Source organism: Primulina tabacum, chromosome 18, assembly GCF_025594145.1.
Source record: "Primulina tabacum isolate GXHZ01 chromosome 18, ASM2559414v2, whole genome shotgun sequence".
Taxonomy (NCBI): Eukaryota; Viridiplantae; Streptophyta; class Magnoliopsida; order Lamiales; family Gesneriaceae; genus Primulina; species Primulina tabacum.
The window spans coordinates 31307171-31332649 of record NC_134567.1 but is presented as its reverse complement, the minus strand read 5'-3'; the positions used below and the strand labels follow the sequence as shown (position 1 = coordinate 31332649).

Here is a 25479-nt window from a genome sequence, read left to right as displayed (position 1 = left end):
GGAAGGAATTGATTACACCGAGATTTTCTCTCCAGTTGTTAAATTAATCACTATCAGGACAGTACTTGGACTAGTGGCGAAGGAAGATTTACATTTGGAGCAGTTGGATGTAAAGACTGCGTTTCTTCACGGTGACCTAAATGAAGAAATTTATATGAAGCAGGCACATGGCTTTGAAGTACGGGGAAAAGAGAAAATGGTGTGCAAACTTCAGAAAAGCTTGTATGGTCTCAAACAAGTTCCAAGATAGTGGTACAAGAAGTTTGACGGATTCATGAGTAATAATGGTTTCCTAAGGTGTCAAGCTGATCATTGCTGTTATGTGAAAAAGTTTGACGGTTCTTATATCATACTACTGCTATATGTAGATGATATGCTGATAGCTGGAGCTTGTCTGGAAGAAATTGATAAACTGAAGAAAGATTTATCAAAGGAATTTGCCATGATGGATGAGACTCAAATGATCATTATACTAGCAAATCAAACAATTGGATGAGACTCAAATGATCATTATACTGAAATAAATTCTAGGACGTGAAAGGATATGTGAACATTAATGTATCTTATATCGGACTAGGTTTTTGAACAGAACTTCGATCTTATAATATGTATACTAATAACAAATATATTTTTAATATAAATAAATACAAAATACACGGTTTACTAATTAATTATCAAGTGAAATAATAATTATACAAACTTAATAATTATATCAACCTAATATTACTCATTTTTTATTGGCTAAAACTAAACATTTTCGAATCCATGAACAATGTAACATGTCGAGCAAGAGCAAATTGATTGTGTCTAATATTAATCTACTCTCATAACTTATTTTTTCCTCCCCTCAATTAATCAATCGTGCATTGAATACACTATCATTATATCATTTTCATCATTTATAAATCCTCTTAAATATTTCATTCTAATTACTAACACTAAATATAAATGATTAGTTTATATTATTCAAAAAAATTTATATATATTATTAATTTATTTTAGTGATCATTATTATTATCTTGAAATTTTATTTTGATTAAAAATAGCTTATTATTTCCTACAAAATATATACTCAGTTGCATTACAAACCAATAAATATTTTTGTAAATAAACCAATTTTGAAAAGAGAAAAAAACTATAAATTAAAAAGTATAAATAATGAAAATTTAAGTGTTTAAAAAATTAATACAAAATAAAGTATTCATTAATAATTAAATATTTTTTGAGAGTATTATTATTTGTTTATTGGTTTTGAGCTCTCAAACTTTATTATTATTATTATTATGGTTGATTCGAAGTTCAATGAATTAAGTGTTTTTTCTTATTTCTAAAATTCCACATATTGAAGCTACATGGTTTGCTTTCGATAGTTATGGTTAATTTTGTCATTCACATCATTTGGAGGATAATGTGATGATTGAGGCGAGGAAAATGTACAATTTTAAAAATGGATGAAACACATTCATTGACGATTTTTGTAAATGAATGCAAGCAGTATTTACTAAAATACGATCCTATTCAAATTCTAATTTGCCAATTTCATTTCATGTGTTTTTTGAGAATCATATTAAGTTAAGAAACTAATTTAAATAAAATTCATTAACTCATATTTGAGTTGCAATTTTACCACTAGCTATATTTTTTATAAATCGAAAAGCGTTCGGTCTTACAATTGGTATCAGAATCAAGGTCATGAGTTTGATTCTCATTTATTGCAATGAATGCAATTGTTGGGATTGGGTGAAACTAAGTGTTTGCAATTTTACCAAAATTTATAGAAAACTAAAAATGAGAAATAAATGCATATAGATGATATTATTATTTTAATGTATTTGAAATGTTTCATAGTAAAATATCATATGTAAAATTTACAAAAACTAATCATAAATGTTAAATATTAAATTATTCAATAAACACACAATAACGACCATGCCAAAGGAAGAGATCGAGTATTAATTCAACTTCAGTCTTTTTAAAAATAAAATAAAGAACTTCATATAAAGACCATTTATTTTTCACAAATTTTTTTAATCACAATAAATACTTAACATAATTTATAGATAACAAAATGATGACTAAACATCTTGATTTATTTGTGTTCATAAAATTAAAAGGTGGTCGATATATATTTTTTAGGCCGTTGATTTCATTCTCTTTGAGCAAAGAAATGCTAATAAAATTAATACACTTTAGTTTAATATTATTGTAGAATGAATGAGAATGATTATTTTCAAATAAAGAAATAGATAGTTTAATACATATAAATGCTACAAAATAAAATATTTAAATGTAATAAAAACATCTATATTTAAATAAAGTATTGAATTAGTTTATCCTTAAGAAAGAAAAATACGATAACCCAACTTTTTATTAGCAAAAGTGCGCGCGAACACACACGTAGGTACTTATTGGCATGGGGTCAAATAAAAAACTCATGCAAATCCTTAAAATGCCGAGAGCGAACTCTCCTTTGTCTCTTCCACAATAGAAGAGAGCCATAGATTGTTCGAATTCTTCGCCGAGCAATTCCCACGAATCTCCCCCTCTTTCCCTGTCAGTACGCTCAGCTGCGACATCTTTATCATCGCAATCACAAATTTCTCGAAAAACAATGTCTGATTCACCGCGAAGCTGGTGACAATCCCCCGAGTCCTGGAATCCGTGTACAAATCCTGGTCTGAAGTGAACAGTCCCTGACGATTCATCAGATCGACATAGTATTTGTTGTCAAATGTATCCGGCGATCGTATGTCCAGTACGGTGGTGTTGTCTGTGTTTGCGCCGGGGCAAGTTGTTTTGAGGTTTCGGGCGAATGTCTGGTCCATGGTAGGATCTTGAGAAGGATAGAGGCGGCTCGTGAAGGAGGTGCAGTGGCCGATTCCGATTGTGTGGCCGCCGGAGAGGGCGACCACGTCCGTGGCTGTGAAGTTCTTGGTGGCGAGAGAGGTGAGGAGGGCGGTGGTGTTGCTTGACGGGGGAGGAAGGTTGGCTAGGGTTGCGTTTCTTGTTGCGAAGTTTAGGCCGTCGCGTCTGCCTAATGGAATGTCGTAATCAGGGCCACCAGCCTGTAAGAAGCATTTTAAACTAGTGTTAATGGAAATTAATGAAAGCATTAACTACTCCATTAACTACCAGAAGAAAAATGTATTATATGATACTGGACATTATGTTTTATTAATAATGATAAAAATTTATGACAAGTAAACCTTGCCGCCGTCATCATTCAATGTGTACTAAATAATTGTTATATTAATATAGTAGTGTATAAACCTAATCACAATAGGTAGAGTATAATGTGAGAGACTCGTCCGAAAAATTGTTAGTAAAGATTAATTGAACCCATTACTTGTATCGAACAAACACTCATTTATTTTATCAACTCACTCTCTCATGATAAACAATTTTGATTGAGAATACAACCATTTAAAACTGGATAATAACGTTTTAAAAGTCAAGAGCCGCGACACTAGCCCAAATCTCACTCTTGGTCCACTTCTTAATATCGTGTTGAATACTCTTGTTTATATGTTTGTTAATATCGTATATTAATTTTCCAAAAAATATATTAGATGACAGAGAATAAAGCCTTCTAAAAAAATTTAAACCTTAGAATTCCACCCTATATATGTATTATTGCGTCCATATAAATTATGATATTGATAAACTCATTTGATATAATCAACTTTGAATCTAAAATTTCTCGATTGTTCTTCCTTTTCACAATATATATATATATATATATATATATACACACACACACACTTTTTTTTATAATAAAAATATATATATTCTACCATGACTTTATTGCTAGCAACATGTCCATATGTTTGACATTTTGTTAAGGATGTTTTTTTTAAAGATTAAAATAAAATCATAAAAAGAATTTGATAAATACATTTAAATCTAGTACTGAGTCAAATAGAACTGATAAGCTCAATCAAAGTAGCAAAATCTTCAAGAGATTAATAAGATTACTCCATATAATGTACCAACAAGCTAAGGAAACTGAGTCATTTCTTGAACTACTTTTTTCCTAGTTTTACATATCCTTTTTTTCCTTTTGTCTATGGGAGCATGTATAATTTATGGTCGTATTCTTGCTATTAAATGAATGAAGAAAATATGGCAGCATATACATGTAATATTCCTTCCGTGTTTCTAAGGTTTGTTATTACTCACAAGATAAACAGAATCCCGAGCTGCAAGAGCAACAATATCAGCACAAGAAACAATTCTACTGCACTCCTTCTGCACTCGTCGTCGGAGATCCTCGATTATCTTGAAGGCCTCAGCCCTCAAACTCAAGTTGGGAGGTGCAGATTTTTCGCTGGGGCCGCTCGCGGATCCATCTAGCAGCACTGAACCATCACATCCCTGCGTCAATATTCACTCCATATTTCAAATGCACATATAATCAAGCCACACACAGATTCTTATAAATTTCAAAATTTTAATTTCCAATATCTTTATATGGATAAGCTTTAAGATATATATATATATATATATATGTGTGTGTGTGTGTGTGTGTGTGTGTGTGACCTGGACAAAGCAATCATGGAAATGGAGACGAAGCAATCCAGCGGCTTGGCCAACATCCTTCTTGAACACCTTCTTGAGCTGTTTTCTGACAATGGATTCCAAGGTTGGACATGAAGAATCGTAGAAATTCCATGAAAGTCCATCAACTATAGGTTGAGATCCTGATTGAGCACTGGTAAAACGAAAACTTGTGGACAGAAGAAGATAATTAGATACCAAGAAAAGCAAAGAAGTACAAGAAACCATGTTTTTATTAGTTGATGTAGTGTGTTTCCGAAACTTAGGTTATTTGTAGCCATAATAAATCAATAAATAAATGACAACGAATGAGCTAGCCCGCCACCAATCACCAAATTGACCACGTTGCTCTCTCTTCCCTATGCCGCGCTGAATTTGGTGACGAACGAATATATAATTTTATGATCATATGATATATTTACACCCATAATGGATCTAATTTTATGTATGTCATATGATATATTGTATAAATGAGGATTTTCTTATAATTAATTCAACTGGCATAATTCAAAGAGTCACATATATATGAGATATTGAGGTCAAATCGGACCAACTCAAGTGATTTGGAGCTCACGACCTCGAATCAAATTACACGTATGACAGACACCAAGCATCGAATTCCCCCATATGTAGATAGTGCACTCAAAGAAATTTTGATAAAATGATTCGTCAAGTTGCAATGAAATTTTGGAATTTTTTATTTGAGGATGACAACCACCCGTTGGCGAATATATTCCACTAATTTGTTTTAGAAAGCCACGATGGTGTTAGGTTTTTTCTCCTTTGTCTTCAAACTGTCATTTTTTCCTTCCACGGTAAACTTTTTCTTGAGAATTTGTTAGGCTATGATATGATTAGTGGCGTTTCTTTTTGAATCGATACAAATAGAACTAAAATAATTAATTATATATAAAAATATGATTTTTGTTTTAATAAGTTTATAAATACATGAAATTGATGTAATTTCCCAATATTTCACATGTTCTCGGAAATTGATCCGAACAATGTTGGCCAGTTGTAATTTTGGCTAGAAGCTATGGTTTAATTTAATGAATTCATTATTGATAGCCGTTTCTTAAATTTATGCCTGAAGCTAAGATGAGTCCACATGGAAGATTTTTTTTTCGTACGCATGGAAGTTTTTTTTTTTTTTTTTTTTTTCCGTTTATTTCTAAAACGAAAACTTCAATTGTTTTACTATTCACTGTTACGATAAAGATATCCGATATCCACTCATTCATGAAAAGTATTATTTTTATATAAAAATAATATTTTCAATTATAAATATAAATCGATCGACCTGTTTCACTAATCTATATTTGTGAGAACGTTTCACAAGAAATCTATTCAATTTTTAAAACGAATAATATCTATTTAGAAGTTGTCATAAAATTTTTTAGGAAATAAAAACATATGTATATTTGAAGGTAAATGCCAAGAACACTTTTGGTTTCGAAATGATATGACTAAAAATTAAAATGGATGTTAGTAATCAATTTAGACTATTTTCAAAGTTAAACGCGTAAATATTTTTATGTAAAATATTAAAATAAACTACATCATTGAATTAATAATGCAATATGTATTTTTAAAAATAGATTTGAAGAGAGGGTGTTGGTTGCAATAATTGTCTTTGGCAAATAGAGCAATCGAATCGTGACTCTTGTGAAGTTGTGCAATTTAAAAGATTTGAGTTTCACAGTTACCATCAGCTAGAAATTTTGATAAAACGGTAAGCGATTGGTCTTACAATTGATATCAAAGTCAATGTCACGAGTTCGATTCTCATTGAATGCAAGAAGTACAATTATTGAGATGGAGATTGTTGCGTGCAATAATTGTCTATGCTCAGTAGAACAATCGAAATGTGACGCTTGTGTTGCTATACGGTTTTAAAAATTTGAGTTGCACCGTTATTACCAGCTATAGTTTTTGGTAAAACGAAAATACGTTAGGTCAAACGAAGAGTTGCAAAAATAGTATAATTTTAATCAAATACGATCCATGGTAGGGTAGAAGAGGTCGTTTAGAAGCTAAAATCATAAATTAGGGGGGAAAAGTCCAATCAACAAGTTATTAAGTCGACGTAATTTCGTAACTATGGCTCGTAGAGAACGCGTCTCTCCATAAATTGATTTTTAATTGGTTTCAAAGAAATAGACAACTAAGCCTTGAAATTGATGGTAATTTAATTTTAATAAGATTGAGTGACTTTCGGTAGAATAATTTGAATAAGATTGAGTAACTTTCGGTAGAATGCACGGGAATAGACAGTGACCTAAAAATCAAGTATATAATATCACGTTAAATATTTAAAGTTCTTGAGAAATACAAATTACATAATTAATCGATAAATTTTTTTAAAACCAATTAATTAATAAATGAAACAATGAACAGAGGATAGATATACAATCGAATGTCAAACAAACGAACTGGCTACGATGCCCCATTCATAAGGAGACGATTCTGGATTATTTAACAGGAACCATAATAAACGAAAAATAAGCTGAATGGAGAACCCGAGTTTGCAAATTCTTGCAAAACCCATAATTGGCTATGTCCCAACAAGAAATCTCCAAACATAATATACAAAAGAACCAAAGTAATCTAGGCCAACTCAAAATGGGGAGATGTTGCTAAAGAATCCACTGCCATTGTAATCACCTTAAGCTTCAAGTTATTACATCTTCCATTATCTACCAACCATTTTTTATCACCCTTGAATTCCTCGGCCTAAAGGGCGACACAATCAATGTATTGTAGACCGATGAATATACAATCACAATACATCAACAAACCACTCAAGAACAAATCTTCCACCTCTACAATACGACAGGGCGTCGCCTCACTCATCGAACATCCTCGGCCAGCATATAAAACATATGGTAAAACGCCCATTTTGAAGAACGCGACTAATTACAATTTCAAGCCAAAATCTTATCCAGCTCCTCCACGACTTCCTTCATCGAAGGCCTAACTTTCTGTTTCTCATTAGCACATTTCAAGCCAATTGTGAAAACCTCCACAACCATACTTTCTTTGATCTCATCCTTGGAGATACTAGAATCCACCATTTCCATGTAACGACTCTGTTCCACCTTTGAATTAATCCACTCCATTAATCTAACCTCCTTTCCATCATCTCCGGGGAATGGGAAACTCGGTCTCCTCCCTGTCACAGTCTCCAACATTAGTACCCCAAAGCTATATATATCCCCCAGCCTGGTCGCCGTTGTGGTGCCATTGATGTACTCTGGTGGCATGTACCCCAACGTCCCCGCTACCTGCGTCGACACATGCGAATGAGACCCTTCGATACATCTAGCCAACCCAAAATCGGCAATGTGCGGCTCAAAATTCGAATCAAGTAAAACGTTACTAGCTTCGATATCCCTGTGAATTATAGGAGTCGTCAAATTATGCATATAAGAGAGGCCCTTAGCTAATGATCTAACGATCTTGATCCTAGTTTGCCAAGATAGAGGCAACCTCAATTCCACTTCACCGTTCTGTCCCTCTTCCGAGTATGACGTGTCGTAAAGCCATTGGTCAAGGCCACCGTTTTCCATAAACTCGTAGATTAGTACCCGATCGGAACCGGCGACGCAGTAGCCGAGTAGTTTGACTATATTGGGATGCCTCAGCTTCCCAAGGGTCTCCATCTCAGCCCGGAACTCGCGCAAGCCTTGAAAGGCATCCATGGAGAGCCTTTTCACAGCAACGAGTTGGCCCGCACAGAGCCGGGCTTTATAAACAAGCCCGAAACTTCCAAACCCCGATAATTAGATCCTGGGAGAAATTCCTGGTCGCGTCAATCAAAGCTTGCATCGATATTCGGTTCAGGGTCGGGTCAAAAATGGCACTCTCGCCTTCGGAAATTGAAGAAAGCCCGAAATTGGCGTCGGCTTGGGGCGTCGATGGGTCACAGCTCAGGTCGGGAGAATCAGATCTCTTACGTTTTTTATTTACACAGATCATCAAGATGGCGAGGATGATCAAGCTTACTAAGAAAATGCTTCCGATAGCTGCAAGAACTCCTTGGAGTGTTGGATCCATACTCGCCCCACACGCGTAGACTATGGGAAGGTATGGATTGAAGTCTATACTTATTTGTAAAAAATGAGGAGAAGTTAGAAACAAATGTTTCGAAAGGAAAATATTGAGCCACCTCCATTAGCAGGACATGAAGATTGACTGGATGATTTTGGTGTGCAGTGTAGACTCAGGCAGTCACAGTCAACGGTTTGGTCGTTTCTCGAAGCTTCCCTGAATGACAAAACTATTTTTTTTTTATATGTCCGTGTGCTGCACGTGAGTCATAAAGATGTTATATAACATGCATGTGAAATATAATGATGGAAAATCATGTAATTACAACGAAATGATTTTCCCCTGCGTACGTGAATGTCCATTTGTTAATCTTCCTCTCGATCTTAATAACTATAATACCAATATTTTTGTTCTTATTTGAGCGTCCTTTTTTAGTTCTGTTGTCGTAATGATATATTGTCTCATCATCTTCGATTTCTTGTTGAGTTCATTTTCTTTATTGTTATAGAAGATATCCATTTTCCGCGAGAGAGGTGTATACTTTGCATGAGAGTTCTCAGTGTCTTGTTCTTCTACACTACCACTTGAGAGAAGCTTTCGTGTCCCTTTTCTGGTTCGAGTGTTCCAATGTTTTACTAGTTTTTCAACAGCCTTCACAACCATTGTCATCAAAACCGACCTGTCCAATTTGAACAAGAACAAAGGTATTCTTTGCTTGAATTGTTGAAGTTATCTTTGCTTGGAGTGGGACAGTTGTTATGTTATGCAAATCAAGAATATATATTGTTTAACATGATAGTAAATTGGTTTCGTATGATAAATGAAATTTTTTCTTAGATTAATTATTCTGAATTTTAATACAGTCATCAATAGAATACCCCATAAACTATGCAGCCGCTTCTTCAAACATTATTATCCTAATAGTTAATGTTCCATCTTCTATCATCATTGTCAGCCTATACCTTTGAGTTTAATTAGTTGTTCAAATGAACTCTCGGTCTCACCTGACATGAATGACAAACCAAACATCACATTTTGCTTGTGGTGATTTATCCCGACAAAAGAAGCACATAACAAATTATATCTTATGGTTCGATAAATGGTGTCGACTGAGAGAACGTCATCAAAATATTCATAATCATCCTGAAATCTATAATCTCTGAAGAAAAAGTTCATGACCCTGTTGTCATGAATCTATTTGAACATTCCAATAAAACTGAGACTCTATGTTCGATTTGTTTATGAAATAATGAAGCAGCGCAGAAACATCTCCATTATCAACTTGTGGATGTTTTCTCACACGACCAATGTGATCATTTGCATCTTTTCTAATAAATCTAAAAATTTGTGGCCCTTGTGCTTCAGCTTCCATATAAGAGAGACCGTATTATCCACCGATATCTTGACATTTACCATTGCCTTTAAAGTAGATTTTTGTGCATATGAAATACTACGTGATGATCTCAACAAATGTCTTTGATCAAACAACAACCATTTCATGACGTCACAAACCTACTTTCCGTCCATTCTCCCCCACACTGACTAACGTTTAGTCCTCCTCTCGAACACTAAAACCTTCAGGATGTGCATGATTACAACACAGTATGTATTCATCTTCAACACTTTTAACGACTTGATCAACAACTAATCTACCCTCGAATTGATCTATAATAGAGTTAGTAGATTGTACCGGAACATTTTCAGGAATCCCGAACTCCAAATTATCTGCACATTGCTCTTCACACCTTCCTTACTACTTCAACTTTTTCAGCGGTATTTCCCACCAGGTCTATTACAACAAGCAAAACTTCCACAATTAATTTTCATAGAATAACCATAATAATATTCTTTTCTGGAAAAGAATATATGATAAGAACAAACCTGGCGCATCACTCATGTTAACGGAATGAGGTGAGAGATGAAGATATTATTCCATTCTATATATAATAACCTACAAAAATTGCAAAGAAAACACTGAAAATTATCAACTCCGGCGGCGGGGATTGAACCGGCGACGATGACCGCAACACTAGCGACAGTGGTGGTGGGAGTTGGTGGTGAAAGAAAGGCAAAAATTGAAGGTAGGTTTTTATTTTTTAAGAAAATTACGGTGGTCAAATTAGGGTAAAAAATAATAGATTAAAAAATTATAAAATAAACTAATAGTGGGACATGTGTCAAATGAATGACTTAAAATCTACAAGTTTGCACAGTTCGCACAGGATTCTACAGCTTTATCCAAAAAATCCATCGATATTTACTTATAAATTTGTCAAAATTGATGGATTATTTTCAGGACAAGAGTATGTTTTTTGTGAAACGTTTTCACGAATTTTTATCTGTAAGACGGGTTAATCTTACTGATATTCACAATAAAAAATAATAATTTTTCATGAATGACACAAATAAGAGATTCGTCTCATAAGATACAACTCGTGAGAACGTCTAATATAAGTTTTTGTCTTACAATAATAATAAAAAATGTTTGGGAAAGCAAAAAGCAGATCAATGTAATTGAAATATAAAAACATTATTCAAGTGATTTGTTAGTATTTAATAATATCAATTTTGAATCCATGAAACAAACTATAATTCAAATGCAACGTCAAACCAATCGATTTAACATGTAAACCACGTGGAACACCAAACGTGCAACATAAGGGAAACATCAAAAACGGCTACCAAATCGGAACCAAACCAGATTCAAAAAAAGGAAAGGCAGGAAAACAATCACATATAACCAGGGGAAAAGCTAAGCATACCCACAATTATTACAATATAACCATTAAATAACAATCAAATCCTAACCATAAACTCCATAATTGATGCAAGCATTCTTGAATGCTGAAATGCACTGATTATCATCCATATTTTCATGGCAAACAATGCAAATTCCACATGCATGTGATTACATTCTTGGGAAAAATAAACAAAGGGAAAGAACAAAAGATCAAAAGTCCACTTCAACTACACTACAATGCTTTCGAATCCAAACACTTGTGAGCCCAAGAATGTAACCACATATGACATAACAAAGGTATATTTTTCTTTACACTCTATGGTTTCTGTCATGGCATTATTGGAACTGATATATCATATTCACTACGTGGGGTGCTTGGATGCTACGAGTAATGCCCCCCCTTAATCCAAGAGCCACAAAGGAAATACATTTATTTTTCACATAAGCTTAGCATACATGGGAATTGGCATTGCATGAAAATAAAATATGTGATTTTTGTGTAGTCTGTGGATTTATACTCAGAACACTACTCGTATGACAGCATGAACAAAGTCTCTTCCAAAAAATTTATCATGTATATGATGTATATATATATACACAAACGTTATAAATTCAAACATACATCTTGATGAAAAGATCTTAATTGTTTTCGTGGATTTTTTTTCGTAATAAACCCCTCTACTTAAACCGAAGGTAGATTATTTAATGAATGTAATAAAGATTAATTTACTATACTATGTATGTAACACCCGCATTAATTGAATTACAAGTGCCGCTATATATAACAATCGATTTCACCTCAAACAATAGCACCACAAAATTCTTGCAGGAAAACTAAAATGGTTTCTTCGACAAAGGTACTAATTTGCCTTGTAGTTCTTCTTTCTTTCTCCACCTTTTCGCTTTCACAAACCAATGGCCAAAAAACGAAGCCGAACAAAGATTCCATCCCTGCATCCACGCTTCCAAAATCATTTATAGTGAAGGACATTGATTTCGAATTGGGCTTTGAATCAGAATCAGACTATGACCCAATTTTACCCTTGGATTCAAAATGGTCCATGCCACCAAGCTCTGGACCAGCCTCGGCTCCACAATCACCCCCTCGTCCAAAAGCATCCATGTCCCCATCACAAATCTCTGAAACAGAACCACCAACAGAACCAGATGATGGTCTTACACCAAGTTCTAAACCAAAACCATCCATGTCACCATCACCGAGTTCTGAACATGACTCTGAAACAGAACCGCCCATAGAATCAGACGACGGTCCTGCACCAAGCTCAAAACCAAAACCATCCATGTCACCATCACCAAGCTTTGAACCAGATTCTGAAACAGAACCACCCATAGAACCAGAAGACGGTTTTGCACCAAGCTCTAAACCAAAACCATCCATATCACCATCACCTAGCTCTGAATCAGACTCTGAAACAGAACCGTCCACAGAACCAGATGATGGTCCTGCACCAAGCTCTAAACCAAAACCATCCATGTCACCATCACCAAACTCTGAAACAGAACCGCCCACAGAACGTAATGATGGTCCTACACCAAGCTCTAAACCAAAACCATCCATATCACCACCAACAAGCTCTGAAACAGAACTGCCCACAGAACTAGACGATGGTCCTGCACCTAGCTCTAAACCAAAACCATCACTTGCACCTAGCTCTAAACCAAAACCAACCCCTGAACCAAGTTCTGCGCCTACTAAATCAGACGATGATCCAAATTCAACCACAAGACCAAGCCCTGAACCAAAACCCACCATAAAACCAGTCCCCAGCCCAGAACAAGGCTCAGAATCACCCTCTATACCAACTACAAAACCCACATTTCCATACCAAACCGTCAACAATTTTTGTCTTTACAAACGACTGAGTGTGAATCGGATCTTCTGCCTCAAGGTGCTCAAGAACCCTAAAGCTGCCAATGCAACTGCAGATAACTACACTCCCCTATTACAAGTAGCTACACAGGCAACAACGCGCCATGTTATCAAAACCTTAAAATACCTCAAAACACTGTATAAAGAAAAGACAATGGATCCGACTCTGAAACCGTCCATAAGAGAATGTGTGATAGCGTATCAAGAAATAGCAGAATACATCAAACTTGTGTTAGCAGATGCCGGACAAGAATCAGCCATTGCAGGATTAGATGGTGAAGTGATCTTACAAGACATAAACCGTTGCGCTCGGGCCATGCCAAAGGAAAAAACTACTGAGGTTGGTGTAAGGAACCAGATTGCTAAGGATTATGCTAACCTCCTGATTGACATTGCTGATAATCCCTGAACATGGAACTGGTGACATGATAATGAGAGTTCATGGTCACGTTTATGGGCTTAGAGTAATATCCCATAGAATAACCGATGTTTATGATTTAAGTAAGTGAGATGCACGCTCACTTTAAGAGTTTATTCATTTTCTTTGTATGTGAATTGGTCTCCTTAATCGTCCTAAAGAACTCTAGTTGCAAACCACCACGGCCTTCTTGAATTGCGCTTATTTTAACCCCCATTTCCAGATTTTTCCAACAAAATTCAAAAGTTAAATACAACACACACTCATAATCGTATGGGTAAATAACATGGATACTGAAGGAGGTTAAATAACACCTGCCTTACAAGGTTTTCCTAATTGAAAAACTGAGGGAAAAAAAGATTTATCGGTGGAGTGACATTTATAAGGTTACAATCCCTTCTACAACAGGTGTATACGCAATGACAATGGGATGTACGGTGAAAACATAAAAAGATTACGAAGTTCTAGAGAGTCGTGGAAATATTCAGTAGTAGGAGTCCACAAATGAACCAAACTAAAGAAGTAATTGGTGTAATTTACCCTAAATTGTTCTAAACTTGTCCTTCTATTGCTCAACAAAACCCCGCACAAAAGAATCCAATGTCTGGGTAGTGAAAAAGCACTTCAGATGATGCACAGACCGTTGTGCAAAGAGGAATATCAATGTTCTTTTTTTGTATCCTTTTTTACCTTGAAAAGTAAAGAACATAATCAGTCACCACCACATGCAAGAAAATTACTACATTGGAGATCCCTTAAATTTGTAGGGCCGATGCCATAGATTTGATGAAATCGAGGCATTAGTTTGATTGCTTCACAAAGGTCATTTACACCCACTCCAGCCTGCCGTGGTGTTCCACGAGATGATGAATCTTACCATTTGGTAAGAGTTCTTGTTTCTTAACTTTTGCATTTTTAGTGCTACACTTCACTTTAAATCTTGGCAATGGCCTACTTTGCTCTTCTGTGCTACTTGAAATATCTGGCGAGTTCTCAACAAGAAACTCATCGGCGACATCTCCATCTTCATCTATTCTTAGGCGCCTTGCATACCAATTCAAGCCCTGAGCAATTAGGATTACAAACCAACATAAGGCGCACATGTTAAACAAGTCACTAACCATATGCATAATCATTCCAAATGAAAAAATAAATAAATTAGACGAAACTAGATAAGGTAAATAATTTGTGTGCCCATATAAATAAGAATATTTGGATACGAACTTTGGCCACACTCCTCTAAGCAGCAGTATATTCTATTAAAAGACTTGCTGTGGGATACAGGACAATATAGGTAGCTCTTCACATCAATGGATATTTTATTCAGTAAAAAGTAAAAACAAAAGAACAATAAATATAAATCTCGACTGACCAATATAACCATGTTACTGCTTTTGGACATATTTTGAAGACCGCTATGCAGATTAAGTCATTTCTGACAGTGCATTCTGGTGGCACCCTAGATTTTCTAGCTAAAATGGTCGAAAGGCTTGTTATCATACATTTCTGAGGTATTCCAGGTGTGTAAAATACATATGAATAGCTTCCGTTTTAAGCAGAATGAGAAAGATGCACAAAGCAAGTCTTGATTTCTATTCACCAGACTAGGCTGCTCAAGTGATGCCCATTTTGTGAAGCACCATAAAATACATAATATACAGCATTTCGGAGATTGTATTTCAAATTATTTCATAACTAAGGATTTGAAACCCATTATGCTAATTTGAATTCGTAGATAAAGGATTTCTAATATTAGAAGATTATTCATATAAGTAGTACAGATTTCTACTACATATTTAATATATTTTACCCTGAAAATTTGTTCATCCAAATGCAGCCGTAGTCCCTTCTCACTCTTCATCGTTTGAGATATCCCATTCATACAAGCAAAGAACATCAACTTCACTAGAAACAAATTTTTGGGCACTATTATCTACCAAATATGGCCTTTTTTAAGATTCTGAGAATGGTAATTACCTTTGTTCCATGTATTTTATGTGACATCTACAAATTAAAAATTAACTTTAGCATGCAGCCTGTCATGTTTAATACTCACTGGTAGAGGAAAATTAACCTCTAGATAAATTCAAGGATATAATACAAATAAGAGCAACTGAAACTACATGTTTGCTATTGCTACCGAGTAATTGAAGGTAACATACAAAAATGTATTACCATGAAAATAATACAGCATGCTAGCTGTGAACATATAGTAAGCATTGGCCTATGGGAAAGCATTCCTTTAAATCAACCCATTTTCAAGCTGTCCTACATCATCACTTTAATCTTGATAGTTGAAAAAGAGATGCTATTTTTTAAGCAATACAAATCCACGTATTTCTAAAGTGACCATTACATAACATAGAATGAAAGTCAACATTTCAGAAACTAAACTGCAAAACAGATACTACTATTTAGCTTCTATCTGAACCGCACAACAAAACTTTCACACAACAAAGCTGGTTCACAGAAGAATACATGGTGTTTCCTAGTAATTTCAATCCTACTCTTATTTGTTATTTAAAACTAAAAATTAAATCAAGATCTCCTTAAATGAGAACCTTTTTCCTTTGGCCTACACATGCAAAGAAAATAGTGGTTCGGGCCTTTGTATCGTATAAAGGACCTAAACCTTCTTTCCATAATTACCTACAATCTGCAACTGCCAATAATTTAAAGTCGTCAGCATTGCTGAAGATTAAGAAAAAGACTCTATTTTGTGGAATTGTCAAATAAATGAGAAATAAACCAAAACATTTTTCAGAAATCAAAATACAAATTTAAGTCATATGTGTTATTTATTAACCAAAAAGACAAGCCTTGCTGGAACTGTACCAAGTAAAAAAGGAATAGATGTCGGCAAGGTAAAAACTTTTCAAATCAACCTACTCTGCAGGTGATCATGTATCTCTAGAACATCAGATTTTGCAACATAAAACTAGCAGAAGCTGATGGATTCTCAGCATCCTGAACAATTAGAGTCCAGAAAATCATCACATGTCATGAATCAAATCAAACGATGTGCACATGGTCTTAAAAAACTGAAGAATTAATACACAGTAAAATCAGACCTGCAAGAGCAGACTTATACTCAAATCTCAGATAATAAAAATACGGTATACAATCCCAGCAATTCAACTAAAAACACATTATCACAAACCAAAACAAAAAAAGCATCATAAAATGTAATATGTCTTCTACCAATCAGACAAACCTGAAGTCCACCAGTCTCCTTCGGGGCATGGTACAAGAAGGGGAGGCAGCGGAGCCCGCTCCACCGGGACCTGAACTGCTACACTGCAGCCTTTACGGGGAAGACGATGAGCTGGAGCCGCAAATTCAGCAGCCATCGGTGAAGATCCCGAAGCAATACTTGCGCCGGCAACGGGCTCGTGATGATGTTGTTCCTCGTCTTTCCCAAAACCAAGTATCCATGTTAATTTTCTGAAAACTTTCATCCTCCCGATTAGGTATAGAAAACACACATTTACAAACAACCCAGAAATTTGGTCGCTCAAATTGACTGAGAGATTAGGATTACAGAAATTGAGGAGAACAAAACCACAGCAGGTTTCGTGTGAGAATTGGGAAATTTGAGGAATGGAGAAGATGAACAATTACCAAAAAGTTTTTACATTATAATTTCGTATTATTTATTTATTATGACTAATCGTATATATTATGCTTTGGGTTGTATTTTATATTTAATTCTTTCCCTTTACCAGACTGGATATACCGATACAATTAACTAAATATGAAGCCCAATATGAAACCCATCCGCTCCTAAAACAACTATCACTTGGGCTGGGCTGGACTGGGCTGTAAATGAAATAACAAAAAACAATCGAAGTTAAAGCCCGATATACTTTTTGCAACAGTGTCACTGGGTAAGATAATTGTGGTTGGTCATTTGCAAGTGCTTTGCATGAAGTTAAAAGTAAAAGACTACTCCATCATGACTTGCTATCTTAAAATTTGGGTACACAAATTATATAGATCAATGCCAAAATGCTCTGAGTTCTAAAAAAGTTTAGAGACGGTGCAATGTCGAAAGGGAATGTGTTCATGCAAGTGTTCGTATTCAAAACCGTTTCTCGTCTTGAATCGACCATGTAAAGACCAATGTTCTTTACCCGGATTACTCATAAATCTGCTGACCAATCTAACAGCATAAACCAAGTCTTGCCTTGTACAAATCATGGAATACATCAAGCTGCCTACATCACTAGGAATCCATGTAAGCCTTTTCATCACCTGTTTGAGGTGATTGATTTTGAGGAGAGCTTAAAGTGATAAGCTATGTGGCCTTGAACTTGTTTACAGTTTTTCATATCAAACCTTTCGGTTACCTTCTCCAGATAGCCCTTTAGGGATAAAAACAGTTGCCTTTGTTTTCTATTCCTCTGTATCCCCATTCCCGAAATTTGTTGATCTGGACCAGGATCTTTCATTTCAAATATTTTTCCTAGTTCTTCCTTGAGTGGGTTTATTTTATGTTTATCCCTGCATGTTAATAACATATCATCTACATACAAGAGTAAGAATATCCTTGTACCACTTGGCAGAATTCTTGTGTAAACTCACCAATCATACTCGCTTCTTTTGGATCCATGTGTCAAACATAAAGTCGTCAAATTTTTTGTACAATAACCTTGGTGCTTGTTTGAGTTCATATAATGAATTATTCAATTTACACACTAATGGTAAATCAGATTCAACCTCAAACTTTTCGGGCTGGCTCAAATGGATTTCTTCTTCAAGATCCCCATGTAGATAGGCTGTCTTCACATCTAATTGTTCCAGCTCAAGGTCTCCTCTTGCAACCACTGATAACACTGTACGTATGGAGCTGTGTTTCACGAAAGGTGAGTAGATTTCATGAAAATCCATTACCTCTATCTGTGACAAGCCCTTAGCTACTAGCCTAGTTTTGAACCTTGGCTTCTCTACACCTGGTATTCCTACTTTTTTCTTGAATATCCACTTAAAATCAATGACCTTTTGACCTGTAGGCTTAGGTACTAGATCCCATATCATGTTTTCCCTTAAAGACTTCATCTCTTTGTTCATGGCAAGTAAACCAGTGTTTACTTTCCTTAGAATCCATAGCTTGCTTAAAGTTGATGGTTCATTGTTACTTGTAATAGCACCTATTCAGCCATGTCTGCATAATCCAGCCTTTTGAGGTGGTCTAATTTCCCTCCTTTGTCTATCTCGAGCAAGTTGGTATCCTTGAGGTAATTGATCTTGTTCTGGTTCTGTTGGTTCCTCTGCACCTTGGTTCGGCATATCCTTATCTTGAGCTGAGACACAATAGATAGCTCCACCTCAATTGATGTATCCGTAGTTCTAAAAGGAGGTGCTCTGTAGCCAGATTTTTTTCCTAAGGTTTTCATAGGAAATTCAGTCTCATTGAAAGAGACATCACTGCTCACCGTTGTTCTTTCCATTCCATGCTCATACACCTCAATTATAACCCTTGGTTCCATGCACTTTATTGTTCGAGTCTAGCTTACCTTGTTTTGCATGAGCAAAGGCGGTGCATTACGCAGCACCTTGTCATCGACATGCAGAGTGAGGGTACTAAAGGCTATCTCCATCATCTCAAATTTTTGTTCGTCTGTGAGAGAATCAGGAAGACACTTCAATCCTCCTAGGGCTTTGGCAACCTTCTGTTGTACAAGGATGGCAGACATCCTCCATCTCCGTAGCGAGAAATCTCCCTTGCCGACAAACCTTTCAGCTTTGATCTTGGCTGCCATTATTCACCGGATTAACAAAGCAACCGAGGTTCTGATACCAATTGTAGTGAATAACAGCGTATTTGTTCAAGATTTATTGCAGACAATGATTACTGAATTTCGAGTTCAAGATATAACCAAGAAGATACACAGTAATTCAATACTCACAATTTACATGGTTCGGCTCAATGAAAGCCTATTATTGATCTCAAGAACGTAGAGTACAATTACACAACTCAGAACACATTTCCCTAGTTTGAATTCTCTCAAACAAACTCTCCCAAATGTGTGTGTGATCAGTGCACTCTATCTTGGCAGAAGACCAATTTCTCGAGTCTATAACCTCTCTTGACACTTGCTCTCAATTTTTGTTTTCTGCCATTGCTCTTGTTTTTCAAGCATACAAGTTTTTCTATATACCCTCTTGACAGCAACTGCCAACCAATTGAGTTTCTAGATTAGTCTACTTGAGCATATCTCTTCTTGACCGTTAAATCTGTTACAGACTTGAACTTCATGATCCGATGAAGTGTATGACATATTTTATCACACCATCAAAATCAATATATTACAAGGAATAAAACAATCTGCTCCACTTTGTGCAATGTTTCTGTTAAGCAAATATGTAGGTTCTTTTTAAAAAAAAAAAAAACATACAGAATTCAACGGTTTTAATTAGGGAAAATAATCTACGTTTTTCTTATTTTATTTTGTATATGAAGAAAAAAAGTCAAACCAAGTGAGATGTAATATAAATTCGATATCCAATCTAATTATAATTATTTCAATACCTTTATTCTATTTTGATCCATTTGGCATCCGCATTCATGGATATCTTAAATCATTTCAAAATTATAATAAATTAGTACCAAATGCAACAATATTTTAAAGATCGTCCCAAAATAGATAGCCACTATCTTATTTTGTGCATATAATTTGTTCTTGTTTTTATTTTATTTTTTTGGCTATATAATCTCATGTTGTAGAGTCCAATCAAAATCAATACCCCATCATATTGAAAAAAAATGGCTTGTTTGGTTGTTTCAGTAGCCATGACCTCTCTCGCATTGGCAGTTCTTCTTTCCCCCTCGGTGCCCAAAGTTGCTAGCATTTCTCCGCCTGCAACTTCCCTTATTAAAGAAGTGTGTGTTGGAAAAGAAATTCCCATTGACTACAATTTCTGCGTCGAGGTTCTCAACTCTGAACCTCGTGTCGTATCAGCTTCTGATTTGGTGCGTATATCGATTGCTATAATCGAAGCCGGGATTTCGAGAGAAACGAAAACACAGTGGTACGTGCAAAAGTTGCTCAAACAGCCCGGAAGGAAACCCGCAGATTATAGTTACGTATTGCAACAATGTGACACTGGATATGAATATTATCGTCGGTCACTTGCTAATGCTTTGGATGATGTTAAAGTAGAAGACTACTTCTCAGCGGCTTGGAGTCTTAAAAATGGGTACACAATTTATATAAATCAGTGTCGAAATGCTCTGAGTTCCAAGAAAATTAAAGATGGTGTGATTTCGAAAGGGAATGAGTTTATGCATTTGTTTGGAGAAGTTGCATACCAGGCCGTTTATAGTATGATAAATAATTAGTCTCTCTTAATTTGGACCAAATTTGTGGTGTCTCAGGATCGATCATACACATAATTTCTTAAAATATATTTTGATTCCATATCCAAAGATTTTACTTCCAGTCCTCTCTTTTAATTAATTTTTGGTAGAATTTGGTTTCATTTACTCCACATTTATTTATTTTTAAAATGAAATATCGCAATCAAATAGGTACTATATAATGTATATTTCAACATGCATGTCTCACTATTTTGGGTAATTGTGAGCGTCGTCGATTATTCGAAATGTTGATTTAAAAAAAAAAAAAATGAAACATGGAAATGAAAATGATGATTGCTGATGTTTTTGGAGAAATTTCAGTGTTTTATTAGGTTGCAGATTAAATTTCATGTATGACTTGTGAGGTTTGACGCATGCACATTGTTTTTCAACGATTTTGCTTCTGTGTATCGTACGTATTCTAATATTCTTTGCACACATTAAATAGTAAATACTAAGTGTTGCGTCTGTAAAATGAATACGAGAATTCGTAGGAAATGATTATTAGAAAATGGATATCAAGACATGCTCACGCACAAAATTTTGGAACAGGGGTTTTCATTTTTTTTATACAAAAAATTTGATTCTTTTATTTAATTTTAATCATTATAAATAAATCAATTATAATAAATAATTTATTAATCTAATAAAATATATAATGTATAATTTATATGAATTTAATAATAACTTTAAATAATTAATAAATAAAATAATTAATTAGTATAAATAATTTATGTAACAACATAATTTGTAAATAAACATTTAATATAAAATAGAATTTAAATAATATAAATAGTTCAATCAATAATTTAAATATATTATTATAATTACGTAAGGATCAGAATAAAAATTAGAGATGGTGAATAAATTTTGTTAAAATGTCTGACTTTAACAGTTTTTAGGCTGTTAAAATAGTTTTTTAAACGGCTAGACTTCGCTGAAATACTGAGGATAAACAAGTGTGGAAATGGTTCGGTCAGACTAGTGATAAAGTATGTATATTTAATGTAAGCATCAGTTAACAAAACGACCAGATATATAAATAGACAATATAAAGTGTATAATGTAAAAAAGACAGTTAATGGAGGTTCAAAGATAAATACTCATATGTCACGCCTTCTTCCGGTTAAGAAGGAAATTTAGCTTTACAATGCTATCATTTCGACTAAGACTTATCATTGTGTAAATCAAAACACTTAATTATCACTTAACAACTTATTGTTGTTTAAGAATACTCAGTTCCCAGAAACTAATATAAGCACTAACGGTTAGCTTTAATGGGTTGAGTTGGTAGGGTAGCACAAATGATCTCTAGAAGATCTGATACGAACTGATAAGTGTGGTAAATGAGCAGCTTGAAGTTGAAAGAATAAATGTGCTCAAGATCTTTTAATGCAGACAAGAAATATGTAATGTTTTCTCTTGGTTATCATTCGTTCGGTTATTTCTTCACTTCTGAATCTATATATTTATACTTGAAAAGTTTCAACAGTTGAAAAATATTTTTCAACGATCATCTGTACTAATTACCCACAGAATGGTCATATCTCTTTTAATCATCGTACACTTCATTAAATGTCATTTGATGTCCTTTTATTTTTTCCGGCTTTAGCTCTTTTAGCCTCTGAAAAGTTGTTGACTTTCGACATTTCGGGAAATATTCTGTCAATCGGGAGTTGGTATGATACTGTGATTTGATTACTTTAACTAGTAGTCTTTGAACAACTCGAGTTGCATTATCTATCTTGATCTGCTAAAGTCTGACCGATTAAACTTGAACGATTAATTATTTATCATTATAATAGTCTGATTTGAGCATATTTTGTAGATGATCTACTGAAATTTTGCATTTTGAACTCTGGAACTTAAAACAACTCGGTGTTATTATTTGTCATTAACCAAAACTTACGAAAACATAAATATTATAACAAATTACATTTATTTTCAATATAATATTATAAAATATATTAAATTAAAATTTTAATTATGTTTATATTATTAATTTAAAAATTATTAAATATATCATTAGTATAAATGTAAATAAAATAAAATAAATATTCTGAGAATATTTTTTTTCAGAGCAAGATTTGACATAGATAAGTTATATATAGATATTATATTAGGTGTAGAAATTACACTATTTTGGTCTAGAAGTTGCACTAAAAAAATAGATTTTTATGGGTTAAAGGTACTTTAACGCACGACGATTTTGGACACTGCAATTTGCAATGGATTAGGACTCAGGGATACCTCATTTAGTACAGATGATCGGCCTCTTTATATTTCAGTTGGGAAATCGAAATGTCCAAGGTTATGACCTAACAACGAAATTTATTCCCCAGTTCGAGGCTAGATTCATGGCTCCAGGAAATGGAGTGTGCTGAAAAAGTTGTACAAGGTTTGCTGCCATTTCATGCATTGATGGTATTAAAAGACGTAATAGTCAATTGCCTACAAACGCAACTCACCTCATAAGTTCCGTGCATAGCCCAAACAAATTAAGAAGAAGAGGTCCAAAATTAATGAACTCGAGAGGCAGTCAAATTGGTTCCATTCTACGGACCAAGTAGTACACATGCTTAATATTGGAGATAATTAAAGAAGCCGTGTTGATTTGATTCAAGGGAGGGACAGAAACTCATCAAAATTCTTCCATGTACATATGCCTCGTCTAGAAATTATCCATTACTAGCTAGATTGAAAGTCGCTGTTTATATTAAAATATCTAAGAATATATATTTAAAAAACTTATTAAACAACGGGGTTTTGATCGTCTTTTTGCCATTATTATTAAGTCAAATGATTTACAAATAGTAATTATTAGCAATATATTTAAAATCATAAATATTATTTATTTTTTGACAAAATGTTTATTACTATCTTCCAAAACTATTTGATATGTATGTATGAAATTGTGGTGTTAATCTTGGACGTAGAGTTTACATCATCGTTGCGATACAAATTAATATTTTTTTTAATAATAGTCTCACTTTTATATCCCCAAATATTATATTATATCATATGGCGAAGTGTGGGGTGACAAAAGCAAAATCTACTTTGACACGTAAACCTCGAACTTACTCGTGCATGCGCATTGTTGTCAAACGAATTTGTCTTGGTATTTTACGTAGTCTAAATTTGTCTTTATAATTAAATCAAAGATTGCAAGATAAATCCAAGAAAACGAACACAAACCTAGAATAATGAAAGTCGGAAATTATTAATAATATAAATGTATGTACGTGTGTATACATAATGACGACAATCCAAGAATAAAATTAAGGTATGAAATCGGAGACATAAACATTGCTCTTCCCTCAAAACTCATGTTTCAATACTAATAATCTGAACCCTACGTGTGTATATTATATATTTATATATGTACACCAGCGTCAGTTATTTACTAATACTTGTAAACTTTTCATAAAATAACACAAAGTTTTGTTAGAAGGCGTCTGTGGTCTCTCTTATTTGAGTCATTCATTAAAAATATTAATTTTTTATGCTAAAAGTATTACTTATTATTGTAAATATGATTATAGTTGACACGTCTTATCCATTACTAGTGATACCCCCATAAGAGCCCGGGTCATGAATGACCCGGAATATCAAATAGATTCCCAAATCCGAGTGAGTCTGCAGATGGATTCTCCTGGAACGGGGCAGGTGCAAGCCCATGCTCTACTCTCCGGGCAGTCATAGTCCCGGGCTCTTGTATAAATCTCCCGGGAGGCATTCTACCCGGGCACCTCGATAACAGTGCCGCATTCTAGTGGTTCAGAAGATAAGATCTTGTCTCGAGAAGCGCACCTGACAGAATCATATTGATGTAACTTGATGGAAATGTAGGGTGGCGTGACAGGAAGTAGCAAGTAGGCACTGAAAACAAGGTACCTACTACATTTTCTCCTATAAATAGCAGATATGTAATTCATTTGAGAGAAGGGGGGGGATTCCTCTTCTTCTTTAATGCTGGAGAGTGATTCATTCACCAATACATGTTAATGCACATATTTACACCAGTAGCCTTTACTTTTATCTAAGCTACACTGGTTACCATCTTCACCTGCTGACTTAAGCATCGGAGTGGCCACGCCGGACATCCCTCCGGCGCCCATTCACGAGTTCTTTTCTTATTTGCAGGTTACAGCGGAAGCCATATTGCAGATATATATCTTCATCACAGATATAGTTCTTGCTCAGTTTCCTTCATTATCTTGATAGCAGATCCGGTGGAGCACCCGACCCTACTCATTCATTATACCAGGATTGCATCATTGGCGCCGTCTGTGAGAAATTGAGCTCAAGACGTAGATATGATTTTCAATCAAAAATAAGCCCAACTCTGCTTGGCAAACATACAAGTCCGACCAGCTCGGCACTCAGATCTTATATGTGGATTTCATATGAGCTCAAAGCTTAGCAGCAATCCAAGATTGGCATGAAGAGCATTTACTATGCAC

General features: G+C 34.7%; 2 protein-coding genes and 2 pseudogenes across 2 annotated transcripts; all 4 read right to left on the bottom strand.

Moving 5' to 3' along the window:
- Positions 1-2350: 2350 nt before the first annotated feature.
- On the bottom strand, positions 2351-4987 carry LOC142533582 (peroxidase 12). The gene is made up of 3 exons (XM_075640408.1): positions 4540-4987; positions 4180-4374; positions 2351-3065 (listed from the first exon to the last, which is right to left on the bottom strand). The coding sequence occupies exons 1-3, from the start codon at positions 4783-4785 to the stop codon at positions 2445-2447; spliced, it is 1062 nt and encodes a 353-aa protein (XP_075496523.1). The 5' UTR covers positions 4786-4987; the 3' UTR covers positions 2351-2444.
- A 1989-nt stretch (positions 4988-6976) lies between these two features.
- Positions 6977-8866, bottom strand: LOC142533874 (phytosulfokine receptor 1-like; annotated as a pseudogene).
- Positions 8867-12243: 3377 nt separating this feature from the next.
- LOC142532846 (uncharacterized) lies at positions 12244-13362 on the bottom strand. The gene is made up of 2 exons (XM_075639364.1): positions 13016-13362; positions 12244-12985 (listed from the first exon to the last, which is right to left on the bottom strand). The coding sequence occupies exons 1-2, from the start codon at positions 13119-13121 to the stop codon at positions 12372-12374; spliced, it is 720 nt and encodes a 239-aa protein (XP_075495479.1). The 5' UTR covers positions 13122-13362; the 3' UTR covers positions 12244-12371.
- Positions 13363-14122: 760 nt separating this feature from the next.
- Positions 14123-17311, bottom strand: LOC142532847 (uncharacterized; annotated as a pseudogene).
- Between the last annotated feature and the right edge of the window lie 8168 nt (positions 17312-25479).